The sequence below is a fragment of the Bicyclus anynana genome, chromosome Z, assembly GCF_947172395.1.
Source record: "Bicyclus anynana chromosome Z, ilBicAnyn1.1, whole genome shotgun sequence".
In the NCBI taxonomy this organism is placed as follows: domain Eukaryota; kingdom Metazoa; phylum Arthropoda; class Insecta; order Lepidoptera; family Nymphalidae; genus Bicyclus; species Bicyclus anynana.
Window position 1 is genome coordinate 4,902,130 of NC_069110.1, and position 20,446 is coordinate 4,922,575.

Consider the following 20,446-nt stretch of genomic DNA (forward strand, 5'->3'; position numbering starts at 1 on the left):
GAAAACCGTTTGAAGTCACCAGGCTCTACGCGCGATACTATTAAGTTCTTAAGGGTGGAATTGATAAAAAGTGACATTTTGTCTAGACATTTCATTTCAGAACTGTAGTCTTCAAATAGGCCTGTAATTAGGCCTCTACATATTACAACTTAATCTGTGAACGAAATGTCTGATAGGACAGAAGGAAACAGAAGACATTGTAAGCTTATTGTGCCAACTATATTGTTATTGAGGTTATTTCGTTTCCCATGGACAAATGATTTAAACTAAATACGATGTGTTTCGAATTATTTTAATGATAAATTTCATCGTCTTTTTTCTGTGATGATATTTCTCAGTTCGCCTGGAGACAGAGCCAATACTTCAAAGAAGCTATAGTTATTAACGAGTAATAATTCTCTTCGTTATATATCCATTATTATTATTACTTACTCTTTGATTATATTTTTATTATTACTCATGTAATACATCTCAACATTTTATTTTTTAATTTTGTAATTACACATCAGTACTCTTACTTTTATTATATTATACTTTTACTTTCGATATTCATCTATATCGTTTATGTAAATAAACACATTTCGATATTGCTATATATATGTAGGCATGTTGGTGCACAGTGGTACACAATGCTTTGGCGATATCGTAAGGGGAATTGGATCACTTCATAACGATTTATTATATTTATTATATTTATTAGATCTACAAATTTTTTTCAGTTCAGACAGTATTGAAAGAATCGGTACGCATGCCTCCATACATTTAATTCTTATAAACGAAATTCGTGTAGTTGGTACTAAGATAATTTAGAATTTATTAGAGTTTTGTGCATGTTCTTAGTGCCACGGACACGAAATATCATAGTTTGCTTAAAACGACAAATATAAAAAGGCCCAATGATGCTTATAAATTAATTTACAGGAATCTTTCAGCTTCAAAATTTCAATTGTTCGTTCACACATTATCATTATATTATTGTTCTGATTTCCTTTACGGCGTTCCACAAACCATTAATGTCAAAATTGATCTTGACACCCACGTGCTTATGGAGACATCCGACGTTTTAGTGACGTCAATAAAGCTTTGTTAGATAGAGCACACGGGAGTCAACCCACGATTATCTCATATTTCACCTTAATACGTATTGGCAGATTTATTCATGAATTATTCGGATCAATGACCAACATACTATTTTCAATGCTGTTTTAACCGAAAATAAATCCTAAAGGTTTTGCCACACAGCGGACGGGATGGGATAGCGACGCAGCGCGACTTGAATTGTTGTAATGCAATCAAACGTCAAACATAACGTCACGTCAAGCATGGTAGTTCTGTGTGACGTGTTCCATATTAACTAGTACATTTAAATTTTACATTCACGCCAAAGTCCCTTTGCCGTCCCGTCCGTATTGTGGCGAAACTTTGAAACATTTCGCGATTAGTTGAATAATGTTCTGTGGAAGCTGTAATAAGCTGAAAGTTCGTAACCGCAGATCTTAAAGTAATACAAACATTTAGAGGGAACGTATGCATGTCAAGTAATCAATAATGCACATTTGCACGATTGACTTGCATAGATCACTTATGTACCTACATGCAGGTGACCTTAGCTATGGAAACTTTTTAATAAGAAACCTTTTCTTTAACTTGAGTTCAATATATTATGATCATATACGTATTGATGTATTTATAGACGTTAACTGCGCGCCGACGTAGAATAGTCCAGAATGATCAATGGTTAAACCACGTTGAAAACCATTGTTTAGGAGCCAACCTTGGCATTTGGCATCATCGATCAATCGACAGCTTCGAAAGTCAGATTGATGTTTAATCTAACTACAAAGTAATTAATATATATTGTTCTCATCTTTGCTTGCATGGAATTTGAGACAAGTAATTATATCTATATATATAAAAACCAATGTCAAATTTCGTTGTAATTTTATAACTCAAGAATGGGTCACCAATCAAATGTTTAGGCTCTGTTCGGAATATTTAGTAGATAGTTAATTTTTTTAGGTCTGCACAAAAAATAAACTATCTACTAAATTTAGATTTTGTGAAGTCTGCACAAAATCGGTCAAGCGGTTCTTCATTTATCACAATTTTTGTAACAAATAATTTCAGTGGTCGGGTAGGGGTAAGGTAGGGATAGGGTGGGGGTAGGGTAAAGGAATGGTATGCTGTGGTAGGGATAGGGAAGAAGTGCACATAAGTAGTGTGTACCGCTAGTGTATATAATATAATTACTTGTCTATTTATTGTCGTATTTATTTTTATACTTGGGTTACATTGACCCGGGTATTAAAATACCTATATTTGGGTGTTTAGAGTTCCGTTTCACAAAAGGAATTAATATTATTACTTGAAATTTATATCTAGTACTACATAGGCATAAATGATGGCATCATTTATGAACTGTAAAAAATCAACTTTGGTTAATGCGTCCAGATTCATTCAAATGCATTTATGATATGCAAACGTAACTAAACCTTTTTAATTCCTTTAGAATCGTGAATTTAGACACTATGCACTGCACAATATAAAAAAAGATACCTGAAATCGTAAATGTCTAGTTACTTTCAACAAAACTTATTCTTAAATACGGAACCCCTCGGTGTCCGAAACGTTCCTTGTAGACTATTTAAAAGAAGAAGGTAGACTCTACCTGCTTAGCTTAAGTACTGTAAATCGCGCGGCGATTTATAAGCCTCCCTTCCTTATTCCTGGCGTCAAGGGAGGAAGGGTATGCTCACTCAGTCTTCAGTTTGCCTATACCGCACCCTCAGTGATCGCCCATAAACAAATATTTAAAAAACAACAATAGTAAATAATAATAATTTATCGAAAGAAAGATCGATCAAGTTTAACTTTACAATCAATACTTTTGTGGCTTAATTTCAATTTTTAAGTAAAGTAAACCACAATTATTATCTTATAAACTTAATATTTTATGCACAATATCACTGTATATATTAATTAATATAAATAAATCGATATTCTAACACGCATGGTAATTCTTGAGGATTTGCTTTGTAATAGTTTGTGCATCTTGCTGTTTTTGTTTTTGTTGCAGTGCGCTCTCGAAACCAGATGCAGCTCAAAAACCATATACAATATCCTCGGACTCGAGTAAAAGTCTAACTGCTCCTGTTGTCTATCTCCTATCCTAACGTATCATTAATAACATTTTCATTCTTAACTTTAACATCACGATGCTTTGAACCATTTTCATGTTATATGTTTTAAGAACCCAATCATCATCTCTTACACTTCAGACTTTCCTGACCATTCGCACATAAATTGTAACATCTACACTATCAAATGTAATATAACATACGCGAAGATGTGGGTCGTCTGATGTTTTCCCTACATCCTCAAAACCTTTAGTTTTAGAATACAAATAACAATTGGCTTCAAAAATGACTAACCCTGCATCCGGAGCACAGGTAATATTTTTTTCAAAATTCCGTATAAGTATCTACTTATTATGCTTTAACATATCTAGTAACGCAATATAACATTTCTATACTACGAGCACTAAATAATAAGACAGTAGAATGCAGTTCACATAAGCTTATATTTTAGTTTTTGTATTGGTAAAGTTAACTCAGTTAAATAGAAGTAGACAAAGTTGAAGTCACATTTTACACGTATTTAAATTTTGACTAATGGCAAAATCATCACAATTGTTAAGAGTGAAATTATTCTTCTTTAAATATTTCATGCATTCTATTGGTCACATATGTAATTCTGTAATAAGTATATTTAAAATCACATTCAGTCAAATATCTACGTACTCAATATATTATATCTCTTCCATTCATCTTTTCGCCTGTACAACCTCTCTGAAACAACCGCCATCGGCTCTTTTAACACTCTTGGGCTCAACACATTTTTATTGTTTTATTTTTTTGTTGTGGAATACGTTTCGGTAACATTGTGAGTGTCATCTCATACAACATCATTTGTAGGTACATGTATATTGTATTTATAAACTAAAAACTGAAACTGTTCGACGACGAAAAAGATGGCAATCGCCTTTTGTTTTTATTTAATTATTGTTGAATGTTTGTGGTAAAACATTTAGTTCTATAATTTTCTGTGAATAATGAGTGTATTAATGGAACTACTAATTGAATGGTTGTTTCTAAATGTTTCTGTTAAGTCAGTGTTTCTGTATTTGTATTCTAACGGTGATGTTGCAATCGGCACGGTACTCATGTAAGTGCTGCCCGACAACACTGGCTCGGTAACAGTGTCCTAGTGTACGAATGTTGCAACATCGCTGTTACGTGCACGTAGCTCGCCGGGCGATGCTAGAAGTGGTGCAATGGTGCGCAGGGTGGCGGCGGGCGAGGCGCAACCGGGCGAGCAGCCGACGTGCGACCCGAGAACGCCCTCGATGCGCTACTAGACGAGCTTCAGACCTTCGCTAAGCCGGCGGAGCGCGGCGCGCGCGGCGACGGCCCGCTGCGGCGCCTGCACTCGTACCCCAGCGGCAGCGACACGGACGCATCACCACCGGTGCGCGCGCGCGGCCAGCATCCGCCCAAGCCGCCCGTGCCCGAGCGCCACCCCGAGCTGCTGCTGGCCGTCCGCCGCGCGCCACCGCCGCCGCCGCCGCGCACCACCTCCCGCTCCCCGCTCGCCTCGCCCACCTCGCCCCGCTCGCCCTCCTCGCCCCCTTCGCCGCCCGAGCTCCATGCCGACCCCGCCGATCCCAACGACGAAAAAAACGCTTCCCGTCAGGCGCTCCTCGAACATCGCCATCAGGAGCTGTTGAAGAAGCAAAGAGCTCTCCAAGAGCAATACGCTCGCTTGCAAATGATCCAGCGCAGTGGTCCCACGCTGCCACCGAACGCGCAACCTGATTTGAAGAAAACTGGAAGCGAATCCAACCTCCTCACTAAAATGAATTTAAATCTAGCACCAGCGAGTATTTCTGGCAGTATGACCCACCTCGCCAGCGACTGCGATAAGAACAGCAACCCAGAGAAATGCTCCTCACAGATTCAAGCGCCTGACGCTGTCGCCACTACCAATAAAGTTTACGAGACTGACATTCTGTGACCGTGTCAATTTAGTTTTATATCTGTCTAAGTTAAATTAAGTTGTTATAAGAAATGTTTAATGTTTGTAATTATTATTAATTGAATAGGTACTTTATGTTAAGATTTTTAAATGATAACAAATATTATTTTTTGATCATCCTGTTACATCCGATTTATATTATAATAATTTTATTACATGGTAATTCTTTTTAATGTATTCAGTTTGACTTATTATATTGTAGGTCACTCTCAATAATGCTGCATTGCTGCTTCAATAGCGTATTCCAGCTTCTCTATCTTCTAACAACAACACGGCAAGAATAAAGGAATATTGAGCAAAATGTCATTACACAATTGAATTAAAAAAAAAACAAAAAAAAATTACATAAATGAATGTCAGATTAGAAAATAGTTGTTCTATGTATTACCTAAATGTATACGAATGTGGCAAATGTAACATCCCTGCTATCACTCGGTCAGGTCAAGGAACACGGGTTGATAAGTAAAGAACTACTTTTAAAAACTACATTAATGAAGTGTAACCAAACCTTCTAAAGATACAGAAGATAATTCTGTTTGAGGATTAGTAACTTATCTTGGTCTGAGGCTTCTCGAAGTAACCAATTATTTTCCAATACTATAAAGACTGCAAGATCAATACGCATTGAGAATTATTGAGTTATTTACAGGCCCACACTCTCAATTTGCGGACGTTTTCCCCTCACCTATACCTACACCTTTTTTACTGTATATAAATAATTAATATAACTAAATATTTAACCTAGTCCCTAAAATTTCTACTATACCTTAAGTATCTTATTAGAATGATGTGCCAAACCCAAGAAATTCATTTCTTTTTAGTTTTTATGTTCTTGTCAAAATCTAGTTTATCTCCACATTATCTTTGCATAAATTCTATAATATAATATAATATTTTTTGGCACAACGAAGACTATTATTGTAACGAAATTTTGAATTTCTTTTACAAACTATTTAATATTTTTGACGGTTGTATTTGAAATAATGTGAAGATAACTAAGTATGTAGTCTATTTCCAAATTAAATTCATGATTGTGGAATGAATTCGAAGTACAGTAATATTTGAAAAAAGTGTCTGTCTGTATAGTTTATGATTCAGGTATCTTGCAAATATACAGTAATCTGTTTATAACAATGAAACCAAAACATTCCTGTAACCTAACGTAGCATCTAAAATATTTCTGTAAAGGTGCATGTGCTCTGAAGTTACTGAAATTTACAACGACAACTCATTTAATACGGCCGAGCTTTGTCGAGAACAATGTATATAAAGCCACCTATTGTTATGATGCAACAAAACATTCGCTCAACCAAATGTAACTTCAGCGTCTTCAGTGTGGATGCAGAGAAACATTTTCCCGTAAACGCATACTTACAGACATACATACAAGTACGCGTGTAATTATGAATTGACTGTGATAAAACAAAAGTTACCTACTTTAAAATGCATAAGAATTGAATTCTTGCCCATTTTATAAATTGTTTTACTTTAATTTCTACCATCGGATTTTGTTATTGTAGAACATTGTTTGTGTTTACAAACTAAACACTACTACTAAGTTAAGCAGACATCGATTGATTATATCAAAAATACTACTAAATTTGTACTCGCACTTCAAAATCCGTCAACAATATTAGCATAGTTAAACAATGAATATTATTCACGTATCTACTATAGGTACAAAGACATGTTATTACCTCAAGAGTGCTTTAACTTGACATATTGTAACACTCGTGGCCACATACCTACCAATCCGGTAGACGTAGATCGGCATGGGACAATTGGAACATAAACCAAACGATGTTTTTCGGAAAGAGCTAATCAATATGATACATTCCAGATACTGGAATGTATCATAAATAATTATGCAAAATTATAGTCAAACCGTCAAGATGTTCTAAAGACGCGACGCTGGCGCAATGTGTACAGTTCTAATATGCTAGTTAACATAAAACACGTTATATATCTAAAGGACCATCACGTACAGCCCAACGTTCTGTGTTACGTTTTCTATGCAAAGGTTTCGCCACAACTCGGACGGAACGGCGATGCACTGACTAACATAAAACACCTTAACGTTCTGTGTTACGTTTCCTATGCAAAGGTTTCGCCACAACTCGGACGGAACGGCGATGCACTGACTAACATAAAACACCTTAACGTTCTGTGTTACGTTTCCTATGCAAAGGTTTCGCCACAACTCGGACGGAACGGCGATGCACTGACTAACATAAAACACCTTAACGTTCTGTGTTACGTTTTCTATGCAAAGGTTTCGCTACAACTCGGACGGAACGGCGACGCACTGACTAGCATAAAACACCTTAACGTTCTGTGTTACGTTTTCTATGCAAATGTTTCGCTACAACTCGGACGGAACGGCGACACACTGACTAGCATAAAACACCTTAACGTTCTGTTACGTTTTCTATGCAAAGGTTTCGCCACAACTCGGACGGAACGGCGACGCACTGACTAACATAAAACATCTTAACGTTCTGTGTTACGTTTCCTATGCAAAGGTTTTGCCACAACTTGGACGGAACGGCGGGGATTATTGAGTTACATAGCCATCGCGCTCTGCGTACCGTTTTGTATATTATCAGAATATTGTCTAGTCGTTTGCTCACGTCACGCCAGCGTTGCGTCGCCGTCCCGTTTCGTTCGCTGTGTGGCTACCTTAATACCATAAGCCTTCAGCTCAGCGTGAAAGTTGCCTTAGAAAGCAACTAAGAATGAGTAAAGATGAAACCTGTAAGCCCCAGTACGTCTTAATCTCAAAGTACAAGAATCCGATTCTTAACATCAATCAAAAAAGTTTTACTTCTAGAGGTAATAACGTATAACTAACTATACATAATGTAGAGTAACGTTTGACAAATCGATCGAGGTATGTAATGACGAGTGATATTGTTAAAAAAATTGATGTGTTAAATATTCTTATTTTTAGACTCAAAATATATCTGCATTAGACAATGTATAGAGTCTAGAATTAGCATTAGGTATATGTATATAAATATATTATTCTATTATATTATTATGTTATATATGTGCGCTTATTGATGATTTCCGCAAGACGACAGTTTTCACAAATTCATATAGATATGAAATGATTGCTAAGGAAATTAAAAAAGACCTATTCTGTAAAACGCTAGATCTGGTCTCAGTAATCTATCAGAAAGTTAATTATTATTAATAGGTAAGTAATTTTAATACTTACCTTCTTACCCAATTCACACAACAGTTCCGTTTACTATTACCTGAGCTCCTCGACTAATGTACGAAGTAGTGAGCATTTTGAAGGTAAATTTAATGTTATTCGATTTTGTGGCTTAATGGCTTTTTTTGTGCCCCTTTCAGATTTCACGTAATACCGTAGTAGCAAAGCTCGCACGAAAATTTCGTTGTAAGTGTACAAAATTAGATGCACTTAAACATTAATTTGCAAACACGTGCATAAAGCTTTTTTAAGGGCACAATGACAATGTAAATTCAACTAATTACAAATACTATAAAATATAGTATTTGAATGAACATTGTAAGTCAGTCAAACACTGATCGACTAGAGTTGTTGACACCAATTAATGTTTTATTCACTAATTATAATGTAAAAATATTGTAAACTTTATAGTTTACGATACTACTCAAATTTACGTAGAACCATTATGGCACCATACGAACATGTCACGGCTTTTTTTGGCAGTTGAACGTTATGAAAAAAATATAACTTCCTTTTCACTGGCACCACTCTATTGCTGTGGTGTTATTCATACAACTAATAAAAACAACTAAAAATCGTAACGGAATAAAGCATTACATTAATATGTTGCTAGCTTAAATTAGTAGCTACTAATACAAGTATTTTGTTTATTTCTGAAATTCATTATGGATAAATAACACCGACGAATCTAAGCGACAATGTCACCCAAAATCGAGAAAAATTCTTAATCTATGAAGATTCAGGACTAGACGCCTGCACAAAATCAGTTTTGCACAAATCATGGATTTTTGGGGATGAAAAGTTACCTATTTGTTAATCCAAGGTACAGTCTATCTTTATTCCAAATTGTAGCCAAATCCATTCAGTAGCTTTTGTCTGAAAGTGTAACAAACATACAAACTATCGCGTTTAAAATTTTAGTAGAACTATGCATATTGTAAATATATAAAACGAAGTTTTGCTCACAAAACAACAACAGCTTTTCTTTAATTCAAAGGATTTAAATTTGTTTTTAAGATGCTTTACAAATTTTTCGCAATATTCAGGTGTGAAGAAGTATTTCAAATTGGAATAGGTAAACTCAGTTCAGTTATCTCAATACTGTTAAAACTCTTAAGCTTTTTAATTCAGATTTGAAGAGATTACCTAAATGTTTTTTTTATTGTATGATATATACGCAATTTATTCAACTAATAGCAGTCTGCAAGTAAAATTTTAATACTTAGACTAACTTCTTCGTTTCCAACAATCTATAACGGATGAAAAATATTTCCGCGCTAACAAAATAAAACATCGTGATTCCCTGTAACTTATACAGATGCTTATGCAAGCTGGATGAAGTTCCACGAGCCAAGAGCAATTTAATAAATTCGAGACCGTTCCTACTGCAGACGGGTTTAATTTACTCCAACAGTACCTACTGTTAGTACTACGAAGTTTTAATTAACGATCAAATATCGGCGTCGATAGGGTTTCTAATACAATCTTCACTGATTCGTCATATTAATTAAATCAATTGATGTGCATTAAGTGTTTTACTTTAAATGAAAAATAATATAAAAAGAAAACTGTTAATTACCTGCTTAACTATACGTAGATTTTGATTTTTTGTTTTGATTTGTAAAATGATTTTTTTTTATTATGATCCACATTCGCGCTCTCTTTGCATTTTCGTTATTAAAGCAATTATACCTTTGGTTTAGAATAATTAAAGACGAAAGATTTAAATGAAAACGCATATATATCTACTTAATTATGTTTGTATTCTGACAACATATTTTGGCATACATCATAGCTAATACCTAAAATTATTTATTAATATAAATATAATTAATTATGCTTTGGAATTGTAAAGCTATATTTTTGCATTCCTTCTTATTCTACCATGATTTATTTAAGATTATTTTTACTGGTAAATAGGTTATTTTTCTGTCACAGCAGAAAGTATTTCAAATGTACCTACGTATTATGACTATTTTACTCTTATTAAAAATGTGTTTTTATTACTTTTTAGTATTAATACCTACGAAGTGAGTCCAAGTTTAGTAACATACTGTGAAAAATTATTATATGACACGCCAACAACGATGGTAATTATAAATGGGAATTTTGACAAGAAAGTAGTTTAAAAAACCCAAAACATATAAAAATCATATAATCATAGTTTCTAAACTATCCTACATGACATGTCATACAACGTGGACTCGCTTTTGTAATTTATTTTATTACTTCGTGCCAAAAAAAATTTTTTTTCGATCACGATTAAATTAAAAAAACGCACATTATAATCGGTTACTTAACAAAAATGTATTCAGTAAGTGATTTTTTTAAATTGTTTGCAATATTATGTTGCTTAAAGCGGACAGAATTAAATTATTTGTTGTTATTCTATATCATTGTACTTTGTATTCTTATTTAGTTCTTAAGAGTTAATTTTGTATGATTAGGTTAAACCAAAATAGCTTCAAAATATTTTAATGTGGAATTAAATATATACACGTCAAGTTAATATGTGTTTTGTTAAAAATACCAACTCTTTTTAGTTACCTGTGTAGTATTTTTATTAATATAAGACAATGAATATCATGTAGGCATCTCAAACGGTGAAGGAAAACATCGTGAGGAAACCTGCATATCAGAGAATTTTGTTAGTTCACTGCGTGTGTAAAGTCTGCCAATCCGCAGTGGAATATTGGCCTAACCCCTCTCATTCTGAGAGGAGACTCGAGCTCAGCAGTGAGCGGAATATGGGTTGATAACGATTTAGTTGTAGATACTTGGGCTTCTAGGATTATTGACGACATTAAGCTAGTCGCAAAAAAATCACTGAATACAGGCCACTTAGGAGCGTGATGTTAAGAAGACTACAAAAGGCCTATACTCTGCAATGGATGTCCGTCGGCCGATGTGATGATAATGGTACTTGGACTAAAAAATGACGTTGGTAGCAATTATTCTTTTAAAAAGAAATGTCTATTTACTGGACAAATGCGGTAGTTTTCTCACCTTCTGCTGGACAGGTACTGACATTATTATGAGTGTTAAAAAAAAAAGATAGCTAATTTTCACAGTGACACATTTCAAATATCATTTTTATGCCTATCATTTATTTCTTATCCCAAATAAATAAATAAAGTTATATAATATTTATTCCGCCGGATCTAAAAAAAAACCTTTTCTGACCCGGTGGCCAAAACTGGAACTAACTTGAAGAGTAGCGACATCTGTGTTTTAGGCATGGTACTTTAAGGCTGTATTACTTAAACCAGTTGTTGTTACTTGTTACCTAGCTTAAATCGAAACCCCTACAACTGAAACGACATCTGTATTCGGCATTAACTTTCAAACTTTATTGCATTATGCTCATTATTCCGATTTGTATATATATACCTAATTCCGTTGTTAATTAAAAAGATAAAGTTGTCAGTAAGATATCCAGAGTTTGTTAAAACTAGAAAGATAAAATTTAGTGTGGGTATGTATATAAATTTCGTCTATAAAATGCGAAAAGAAAATTTTTTTCTGGGTTCCTTCCTTACATGAAAAGTGAGGATGAATTTTTCATTTATCTATCCCATAGTGTGGGTTATGGATATCGGTATTTTTGTGTGTGAGATTAAGGTAGCACTTTAATCCTTTATTACATAAAGGATTAAAGTGCTAATCTACGGAACCCTACTCTGCGCATGGCTCGACACGCACTTCGCCGGTTCTTTCCTAAGCTTCTTTTTGTTATGCAATTTCATTATGAGGTTACTTTGGGAGTGGATAAGACCCCTCGATACACTCCAACATTGAGTGCCTCTGCATGTTCACGAATTAACATATGATGACCCGCACGCAAGATTGATTGGTTACAATTGTACCTACAACAACTTGTTGAGAAAAATTCGCACATGAAAAATTTTAAGCTTGAATTTATATTTATAGGCAAAGCGAGATGAAAATAATTCGCATTCTAACATGGTTTACCTAGTTGTTAAGAAATAGCATAGCATCTATATAAACGCTCAGATTTCCATTAAGTTTCAACAGACGAACATAAGTAAATAAGTAAGGCACTATGGGTAGTGCAGCCTATTTACTTTAATAAGAACTTGTTGGATTGTTTTTCCATTTAACGAATTTGTAATTAAAATCTTAAAATGGTAATGCTCTATGAATATCATTACTATGACCTCACAAAAGACACCGAATCACTTGGCTGTGGATGGAGCATACTGTGCTCGTTGTATCTCTGCGTAATCGAATCAGCTAGAAGAAGATTCGCAGAAAAACCTAAATTACCGCCCTAGTGAAGCTCGAGTTGCAAAGTTGTAGTGGCACATAAATGTGGAGTAAATGTTTGTTATTTTTTATTATTTTTTTACGTGGTGAGATTGTAGTCGAGGGCTGACTTAGCCCTTGACTGCAAATTCACCTGATGGTAAGTGACGATGTAATCTAAGATGGGAGCGGGCTAACTTGTTTGGAGTAAAATGAAAATCCACACCCCTTTCTATACGACATCGTACCAGAACTCTGAATCACTTGTCTTTGCCGGTAGGGTGGTAACTAGCCATTGCAGAAGTCTCCCACCAACTGGCGATAGAATCTGGGGTCTCAAGGGAAGAACCGATGAAGACTGAAGGAAAAAGGAAGAGAAAAAGAAAAAACTCTAGAGGCAGAAGGCACGATGTAATGCCATGAAGTTGAGTGTTGACTCTGAAGAATGAAAAAGAAACAAACCAACAAATCTTTCCTCTTTATACAATTAGTAGTTATACGAGTAGATAAAAGAGTGCCAAAGTTCCAAAGTGCAGGAATGGCGACCCTGCACTAGAAAGCTCAGAGTTGTTCGACCCCCCACCAGGTGGAATGACGACATCAAGCGAGTCGCAGGGATTCGCTGGCTGGTGGCTCAGTATCGTGACGTTTGGAAGTCCCTACAAAAGGCCTATGTCCTGCAGAGGACGTCCATCGGCTGATATGGTAATGATGAGGAGATAAAACAGATCAAATGTTAAGCTAAAGGATAAATGCAAAGAACATAGATATATGATAAATCCCACTCAGCTAAAAGCAGAAAGAGACATATTCTATATCTATGGAATAGAAGAAAAAAAGCAAAACTTACAGCAACAACGCTCTTTTAATTTAAATTACAATAATGAACAAAAAAATTAAAACATGCTTATATCACTTAGTTAATGAGTAACTGGACAATTATTGAGTACAGTCCCATTATATCTATGTTTAACTTTATATTGTTGATCACATTAACACAATTATGAACTAACACTAAAGTAATTGTAAGTCTTATCCTTAAATATCATGCGCTTTGGTTCACTGTCTTTTGGTTGAAGTTCAGGCCTCCGAAGTATAGACCTGTGAAGTAAAATTTAATATTTTATAAAGTTTTACATAAACATTCCATTCGCACATAGTAAATAATGTACAATCCACAACGACTTGAAACCGTGAACATATTTGTGCCGTGGAGACCCTTGGGCCATGGAGTCGCAGTGCCAAAAAATTTTTCCATATCATTTCACCGCGGCTAGTTGCCTCGACTGGTGACAGAAGGGCTGGCTCATGTTTTGCGCAAAGGATCAGCCTGGCTGTCCAGCGCGGAAATGCAGCCAGTATTCTTGCCGCCATTCCACGTGGGCATGATTTGTATAGTTATAAGGATAAGTTTGCTTAAGTTCCTTATTGTATTCTTTCTCAATAGAAGACTAAATATTACTAAAATACACATTTACAAGCAGTAGAAAAGAAAAGAAAGAAAAATGCGTTTATTTCTAAATTATGACACACATCACAATATCTCCAGGACAGCAAGTCATCCAGGACAATACCACAGTATAATCTTTACTGTTACAATACCATGCGACGTGTGGCATAACATAGTAGGTAGCATGTTAATACCGACTATATTACACCGAATAATATTACAGTTAGAGCGCCAACGAGACACTGTGTTATATCTGTGATTACATAACTACCTACTCGGTACGAATTATAATTATGTTTTTCAACCAGTGAACTAAGTACAATAATTTTTGATTAATTCAAATAATATAAGCATTAATTAAAAAAATCTACCATTAGCCAATAAACAGGACTGTAAAATGAAATTTTATCTCTAAGCCTGTATGGGTCATCCTGTCGGGATTATCTTCACCCACAAAGCTTTATCATAACCACTGTTACTCTTGATCACTGCAAGGTCAATGTCAAACCTCTTCCACTAGAACTGGTGTTTTACATCTTAGACTCACCACTCAACTCTAGCATGCATTGGGCGAGCATATGATGGTAATGTTTGACTCTCCAACGATGACTATCAAATGTTAGTGATAATGACCGAATCAAACTGCTTAACGAGCTCTTTGAGGCAAGGGTGAGACTTGTAACTTCGCATAGCTACGCTTAACGAGCTCTTTGAGGCAAGGATGAAACTTGTAACTTCGCGTAGCTGTGCTTAACGAGTTCTTTGAGGCAAGGGTGAGACTTGTAACTTCGCGTAGCTGTGCTTGATGAGCTCTTTGAGGCAAGGGTGAGGCTTGTAACTCCGCGAAAATCGCTTAACGAGCTTTTTGAGGCAAGGGTGAGGCTTGTAACTCCGCGAAAATCGCTTAACGAGCTTTTTGAGGCAAGGGTTGAGGCTTGTTACTTCGCGTAGCTACGCTTAAGGAGCTTTTTGAGGCAAGAGTGAGACTTGTAACTTCGCGTATGCATGCTTAACGAGCTACGTGAGACAATAGTGAAACTACGAGCTTCCCGCGTATGGAAGAAATAAAAATTATTTCATCTATAACTGGCATGATCTAAATCTATATCTCGCAGAGCTAGCGCGGGCTTTTATCTCTCTTGTTAACAAATAAACTTATTACGGTAGTGATCGAAGTACGTTACCTTTTTGCCTATTTTGATGTTTTTCTTATCGATATAGCACTGAAGGGCGAGGTATATGAAGCGATACTGTGCTTTGTTCTGTACCATGCCGCTGCGCTGTGACCGCACCAGCTTCACAGTATTGTGCACGTCTATTTCACAGTTAACGCCTGAAAATAAATACAGAGAACGTAATTAAGAGAAGTACTACACTAAAAATAAAGAGGGAAGTTTATAGTTTGGTGGTAGCTTCTCATAAACTGCAAGCAATGATACTAATATTCATATTTTTAAGCGACTTCAAAAAAAGGAGGATTGGCCATTTTTATGTCAAATAGACGTAAAAATGTATAAAGTTTCATTTTTCAGCAAGTAGCAGATTATATTTTATTTTCGTAGTCCCACAGGAATGGGAACTTTGCGAATGAAACCGTGGGACGTCCGCTAGCATAAAATCAATAGCGCATCTAAATATAATAGTATCAATTTCGCATACAGCTTAATATCGCATATCAAGAACAATGTTACAAAAATAATTCGCTAGCAAAAAATAGCAAATTGCGATGCCAACTTCAGATACTATTTTAAATTTTACAATCAAATAAATTCGCTTTGAATTTCACCATTACACCTAAGCTACAAGCTATAATAATAACACAGCAACGGGCTAGACGTTGGACGCTGGGGCCGCAAGATGCTGGCGACACTGAACTAAGCGTAGTGTTGGTCGACCACCAGAAGAGCCCTTAACATCAACCGAGTTGCAGGAAGCCGCTGGATGCTGGTGGTTCAAACTGTGGTGTTTGGAAGTCCATTCAAGAGGCTTATGTCTAGCAGTGGACGTCATCAGCTGTTAATGATGCTAATGATTATGGTTATGATGATGATGATGATGATGATGGTGATGATGATGATAACACAAACAGAAAATATGTATATGCATATCGCAAAGACATTCAATATAAAAAGTGTTATAAGTTACCGGATTGCTTTATTTTATCGATGAGCATGTCCAAGACTATAAATGTTCCGGTTCTGCCGACGCCAGCAGAGCAATGCACGCACAATATATTCTGAAATTAAAAATATAGTACTCGAGAATTAATGAGCATTATATTGACTTTCTTGCTGGTTTTCTATGCTGACTGTGCTATAGACAGTGATGCCAAATTAAAAAAAAGTTCAGTGTTTCACAGCTCTCGATCCCAGGATTTCGTCATCCTTAGCCATTTAAGCTAAGAATTAAACCGACGAAGCAGTTTCTTTAATTTTGGTCTCTCATTTATGTAATAATGCTTAATTTTATTTTTTTTAACAATGCTAATTTATAATACAAAACTTATGAAAAAAAATCAACCCTCCCGAGTGCCCAAGCAACCGGTGGTCAGGCCTTCAGAGTGAGGAACCTCCTCACAATACGCGCCGTCTCAAGAGTCCGACTCTTATTCCCAACAGTTTAATGAAAACTTTTTAAAATGTTGGTTGAAGCTTTTCGCTATAATACCATTGACTGAAACAACTATCGGAACAATAATAGTTGACTCAACATTCCACATGGCGGTAATCTCGTGAGCAAGGTTCAAGTACTTTGATACTTTTTCCTTTTAGGCTTTAACCAGATTATCGTCATGTGTAATTCAAACAATCAACAATTTTTGCACTAACACTATATCAGTTCTATTGGCAGCAATATACCTGTCAGAGATAATCGTTCGATTCCAGTAGAGCAATGCACTGCTATTTTCAATAATTATTATTACAAAATGTTGTATCTACCTGTTCTGGAGCGTCTTTCTCTTGAGTGATCCGATACATTTTTCGATTGATATCTTCCATAAAAGCTAGAACTCCTTCTGGCTCTTGTGGCTTACCATGATCAGCCCAACCCTATAAATTTATAAAAACAATTGCAAATAAACGAACATCCAAAAAATAAGGTAAATTTTGAATCTATACTGCTATATAAGGGTAAAAATTAAAATATCACGTGTTTCAAACGGTGAAGGAAAACATCCTGAAGAATCCTGCATATCTTAAGAGAATGTTCTTAATTCTCTGCGTGTGTGAAGTCTGCCAATCCGCATTGGGCCAGCATGGTGGAATATTGGCCCCCTGACTCTAAGAGGAGACTCGAGCTTGTGAGTTGATACCGAATAAAGAGGTAATAACTGCACCAATTTTTTCACCACTAGAATGCCACATTATTTGTGAATGTCATGTCATTTTATCCCCGTTTTCTCATAGAAACGGGATCTACACGGGTAAAACTGCAGGGCGTCGGCTAGTTACAGTAGTAATACTGCAAACTTAATGGGATGGTTCCAATCACAATATTACTGCTATGTTTGAAAATAATGTACTAATATTATGTTGAATCTTTGGAAAAATAAACTATAAACTATTTGGAAAGTTTAATATAACTATATGTATATGTTGCGGTTGCTGGTTGTAACATAGCTTTGGAAGGTAGCAAGTTTCATAGGTCCAGACCCTCAATTATTATACAAATATAAAACGTATTATGTTTATATTTTGTACATTTATGATTCTATTTAAATTAAAGATTTTACGTATGCCACTATCAAGTCTGAGGCGAAAAGTGGCATATATATATATATATACAATGTACCTAAGTAAACACAAAATTATCCATGGGTGCCTTCAGTGGAGTAACTAAATTCAAATTACTTTTTGCGGTGATTTTGTAGGCACGTTATATATCTAATAGTAGAAAATCTTTAATATAAATGATGTGCCCAGACTACAGACCCTCATAGCAACCCTTAAAAACTCACCGTAAATTGGAATTGATAAATGGTCCTACAGGTGGTTTTGTTACAGACGTCGAACTCTCTAAGGAGATAATCTTCGTAACATGTCTCTGATATCGACTTCACTACCAAGTCGTCGTAACATTCCTCGTGTCCAGACAGAGGCCAGTAACGCTCGCATTTTTTCTGTAATAAATACATAATTATATTTAAACATTCAATAGCCAATAGTCAAAACGCACTGAGCCAGCGTGGTGGACTATTGGCCACACTCTCATTCAGATAGGAGACTCGAGCTCAGCAGTGAGCCCAATATGGGTTGATAACGAACGAACAAACAATTCAATAGTTTTTACTAAACTAATATTATAAATGGGGTAAGGTATTTGTTTGTTATATATACAAATTCGGTTGACATAATAACTTGGAGCTGGATTGCAAGTGAAATATTTTCAGGCGCAAATAGCAAAAGTTTTAAAAATTAGGTAATTGGCAGAAGCAGCTATAGAAAAACCACATTACAAACACTATAAATATAACTAAACTAGCGGACCCCCGCGACTTCGTCCGCATGAATATCAATGCAAACTTTCAACCCCCATTTCACCTCTTCATAGATTGAATATTAAAATTTTTTGAATCACACTATATTTCGAATTTTTTTCATGATTTATGAATATTTTTTTAAAACTGTGAAAATTAAGGACTTTCCATACAGACAAGCACTATTTCACCTATTTTTATTTAAGGGTCAAAAAGTACCCTATGTTTTGCTCCAATGTCCCATTTACCTATAGACCAAAATTCATCTTGATCAGTTCAGCCGTTTAGCCGTTAAAAGGTAACAGACAGACAGACTTACTTTCGCATTTGTAATATTAAAATAGAAGAATAGATTAAAGAATTAAAGCCCCAGAAATTGCTATAAAACAAATAAGAATAAAATTGCACTCTTAAATGAACCCACTTTATAAATCACAAAATCGTCGAACCAAACAGTGCACATTCAGATAAAACTTAGACGAAGTGATCTTACCTTTCCTTTCTCCACTTCATTAGTGATCATAACGATAACCCGAACATCCTCTTGCCAGAGCATTCGCCAGAAATCATCTTTCGTGTTGGAGAGGCAGCCCTGTGTTGCTATGTATACTTTGTCTTTTACTAAAATGAGATAACACTTTAAAACATTGCAAATAAAATTATCGAATTGATGTTCGTAATCAAAGTTTATAATGTGACCAGTTATTTTTCATATAGATCGACCTTCATCCAACTGCTTATCAGCAAAGCGGTAAGCAGATAGGTGTAGGTTAACCTCGCTAGTTAAATTTTCAAAATTCAAGTACGTAAAATTATTATACATAGACATTAAGTTCACAGCATGGTAATGAGGAAAAAGACAAGGACACCCTCATTATGTTATGTTGGTTTTATAATAGAAACTGTCGTGACTATTTTCCATAATACTATAATACAAAAACGGCTAAAACGATAAAAAGAAAAAAGGACTTATTTCGACAGTAATAATGTGTTTATTACTGTCGAAATATGGTCGACAGTAATTTCCTTAGTCAAGTTTTATTAAAACCATATTATGAGGGTTCATAGTCATTTCAGTTATGCAGTATTCCTATTAAGGGGGAGCTCGTTGGGATTTACAAAAACGGCGCAAATGAACATAAGGGATGAGACCTTCTAACTGGTTGAGTACCTCTCCCAAATAATGACAAAATAAAGGGGGGAGGGAAGTTAAGTTTATCAAAACAAATCTGTCGTCAAAAAGACTTATGTACGCGTCAGATTAAGGGTTATAAGAATATGTGCATTTCGAAAAAAATACTGTTATTTGAAGAAGTGGTGCTACAAATTTGTAAAAAAATATTCTTGAACCGTGAGTTGAATTTTTCCATTTTGAAGGATAATGCCAGAATTTTAAAACATGTAGGTAATTTACCGATTTCCGCAAGGCAAAGTAATATGAATCTCTTTGAAAATCTGTAAACGCTTTCTCCTACAATAAAAGCGGAAACATTATAATATTAAAAATAAAGTGTTAGATTATAACCGTCCATTTCTTTTCCCTATACCTAAACTACTTGTATACCAAATCTAATAAATCCCCGCGGCGCTCGAGTAGATCCCCATTTATCCCACGAGCCCTACAATCACTTAAAAATGTTTTTAAGACTTACCTAAGGAACGCCAACGATTGCCATTAATTTTATCGAATTTAATGCATCGTTTGACCTCTCGTAGTGCGTCATCTGATAAGGATTTCGTGACCAGAGGCACTGGTTTCTTTGTTTCGCTCCTGAGTATTAAGGCTGGAACAATTCAATTGAATAAATATATTTAGACAATACAAACATTGCTATATAGCAGTGGCGAAGGATGGAATTTAGTAGAGGTAGGCCGTCCCACAGAAAGCGGAAATTCATACAGTGATTATGACACAAACGCTTATTAGGGAGGTTTCTTT

The 20,446-nt window shown here is 35.4% G+C and overlaps 2 protein-coding genes across 11 annotated transcripts in view; one reads left to right on the forward strand and one right to left on the reverse strand.

Moving 5' to 3' along the window:
- The window catches only part of LOC112042895 (coiled-coil domain-containing protein AGAP005037), a 233,015-nt gene extending 222,192 nt beyond the window's left edge, over positions 1-10,823 (forward strand). For 9 of the 10 annotated variants that reach the window (XM_052890793.1, XM_052890798.1, XM_052890797.1 and 6 more), the window contains one exon: positions 4,345-10,823. In XM_052890793.1, coding sequence (XP_052746753.1) covers positions 4,345-5,073 — 729 coding nt within the window. In that variant the 3' untranslated portion in view covers positions 5,074-10,823. Of the gene's footprint in view, positions 1-3,076; positions 3,133-4,344 lie in introns of all 10 variants that reach the window. The other variant, XM_052890801.1, reaches the window with a different exon arrangement.
- Positions 10,824-13,426: 2,603 nt separating this feature from the next.
- The window catches only part of LOC112042902 (tyrosine-protein phosphatase corkscrew), a 60,388-nt gene continuing 53,368 nt past the window's right edge, over positions 13,427-20,446 (reverse strand). Inside the window, exons 6-12 of the mRNA XM_024078105.2 lie at positions 20,160-20,291; positions 19,001-19,128; positions 17,989-18,150; positions 16,970-17,080; positions 16,176-16,266; positions 15,215-15,363; positions 13,427-13,681 (exon numbers count right to left, since the gene is read on the reverse strand). Of these exons, the coding sequence (XP_023933873.1) occupies positions 13,661-13,681; positions 15,215-15,363; positions 16,176-16,266; positions 16,970-17,080; positions 17,989-18,150; positions 19,001-19,128; positions 20,160-20,291 (794 nt within the window). The 3' untranslated portion in view covers positions 13,427-13,660. The remainder of the gene's footprint in view (positions 13,682-15,214; positions 15,364-16,175; positions 16,267-16,969; positions 17,081-17,988; positions 18,151-19,000; positions 19,129-20,159; positions 20,292-20,446) is intronic.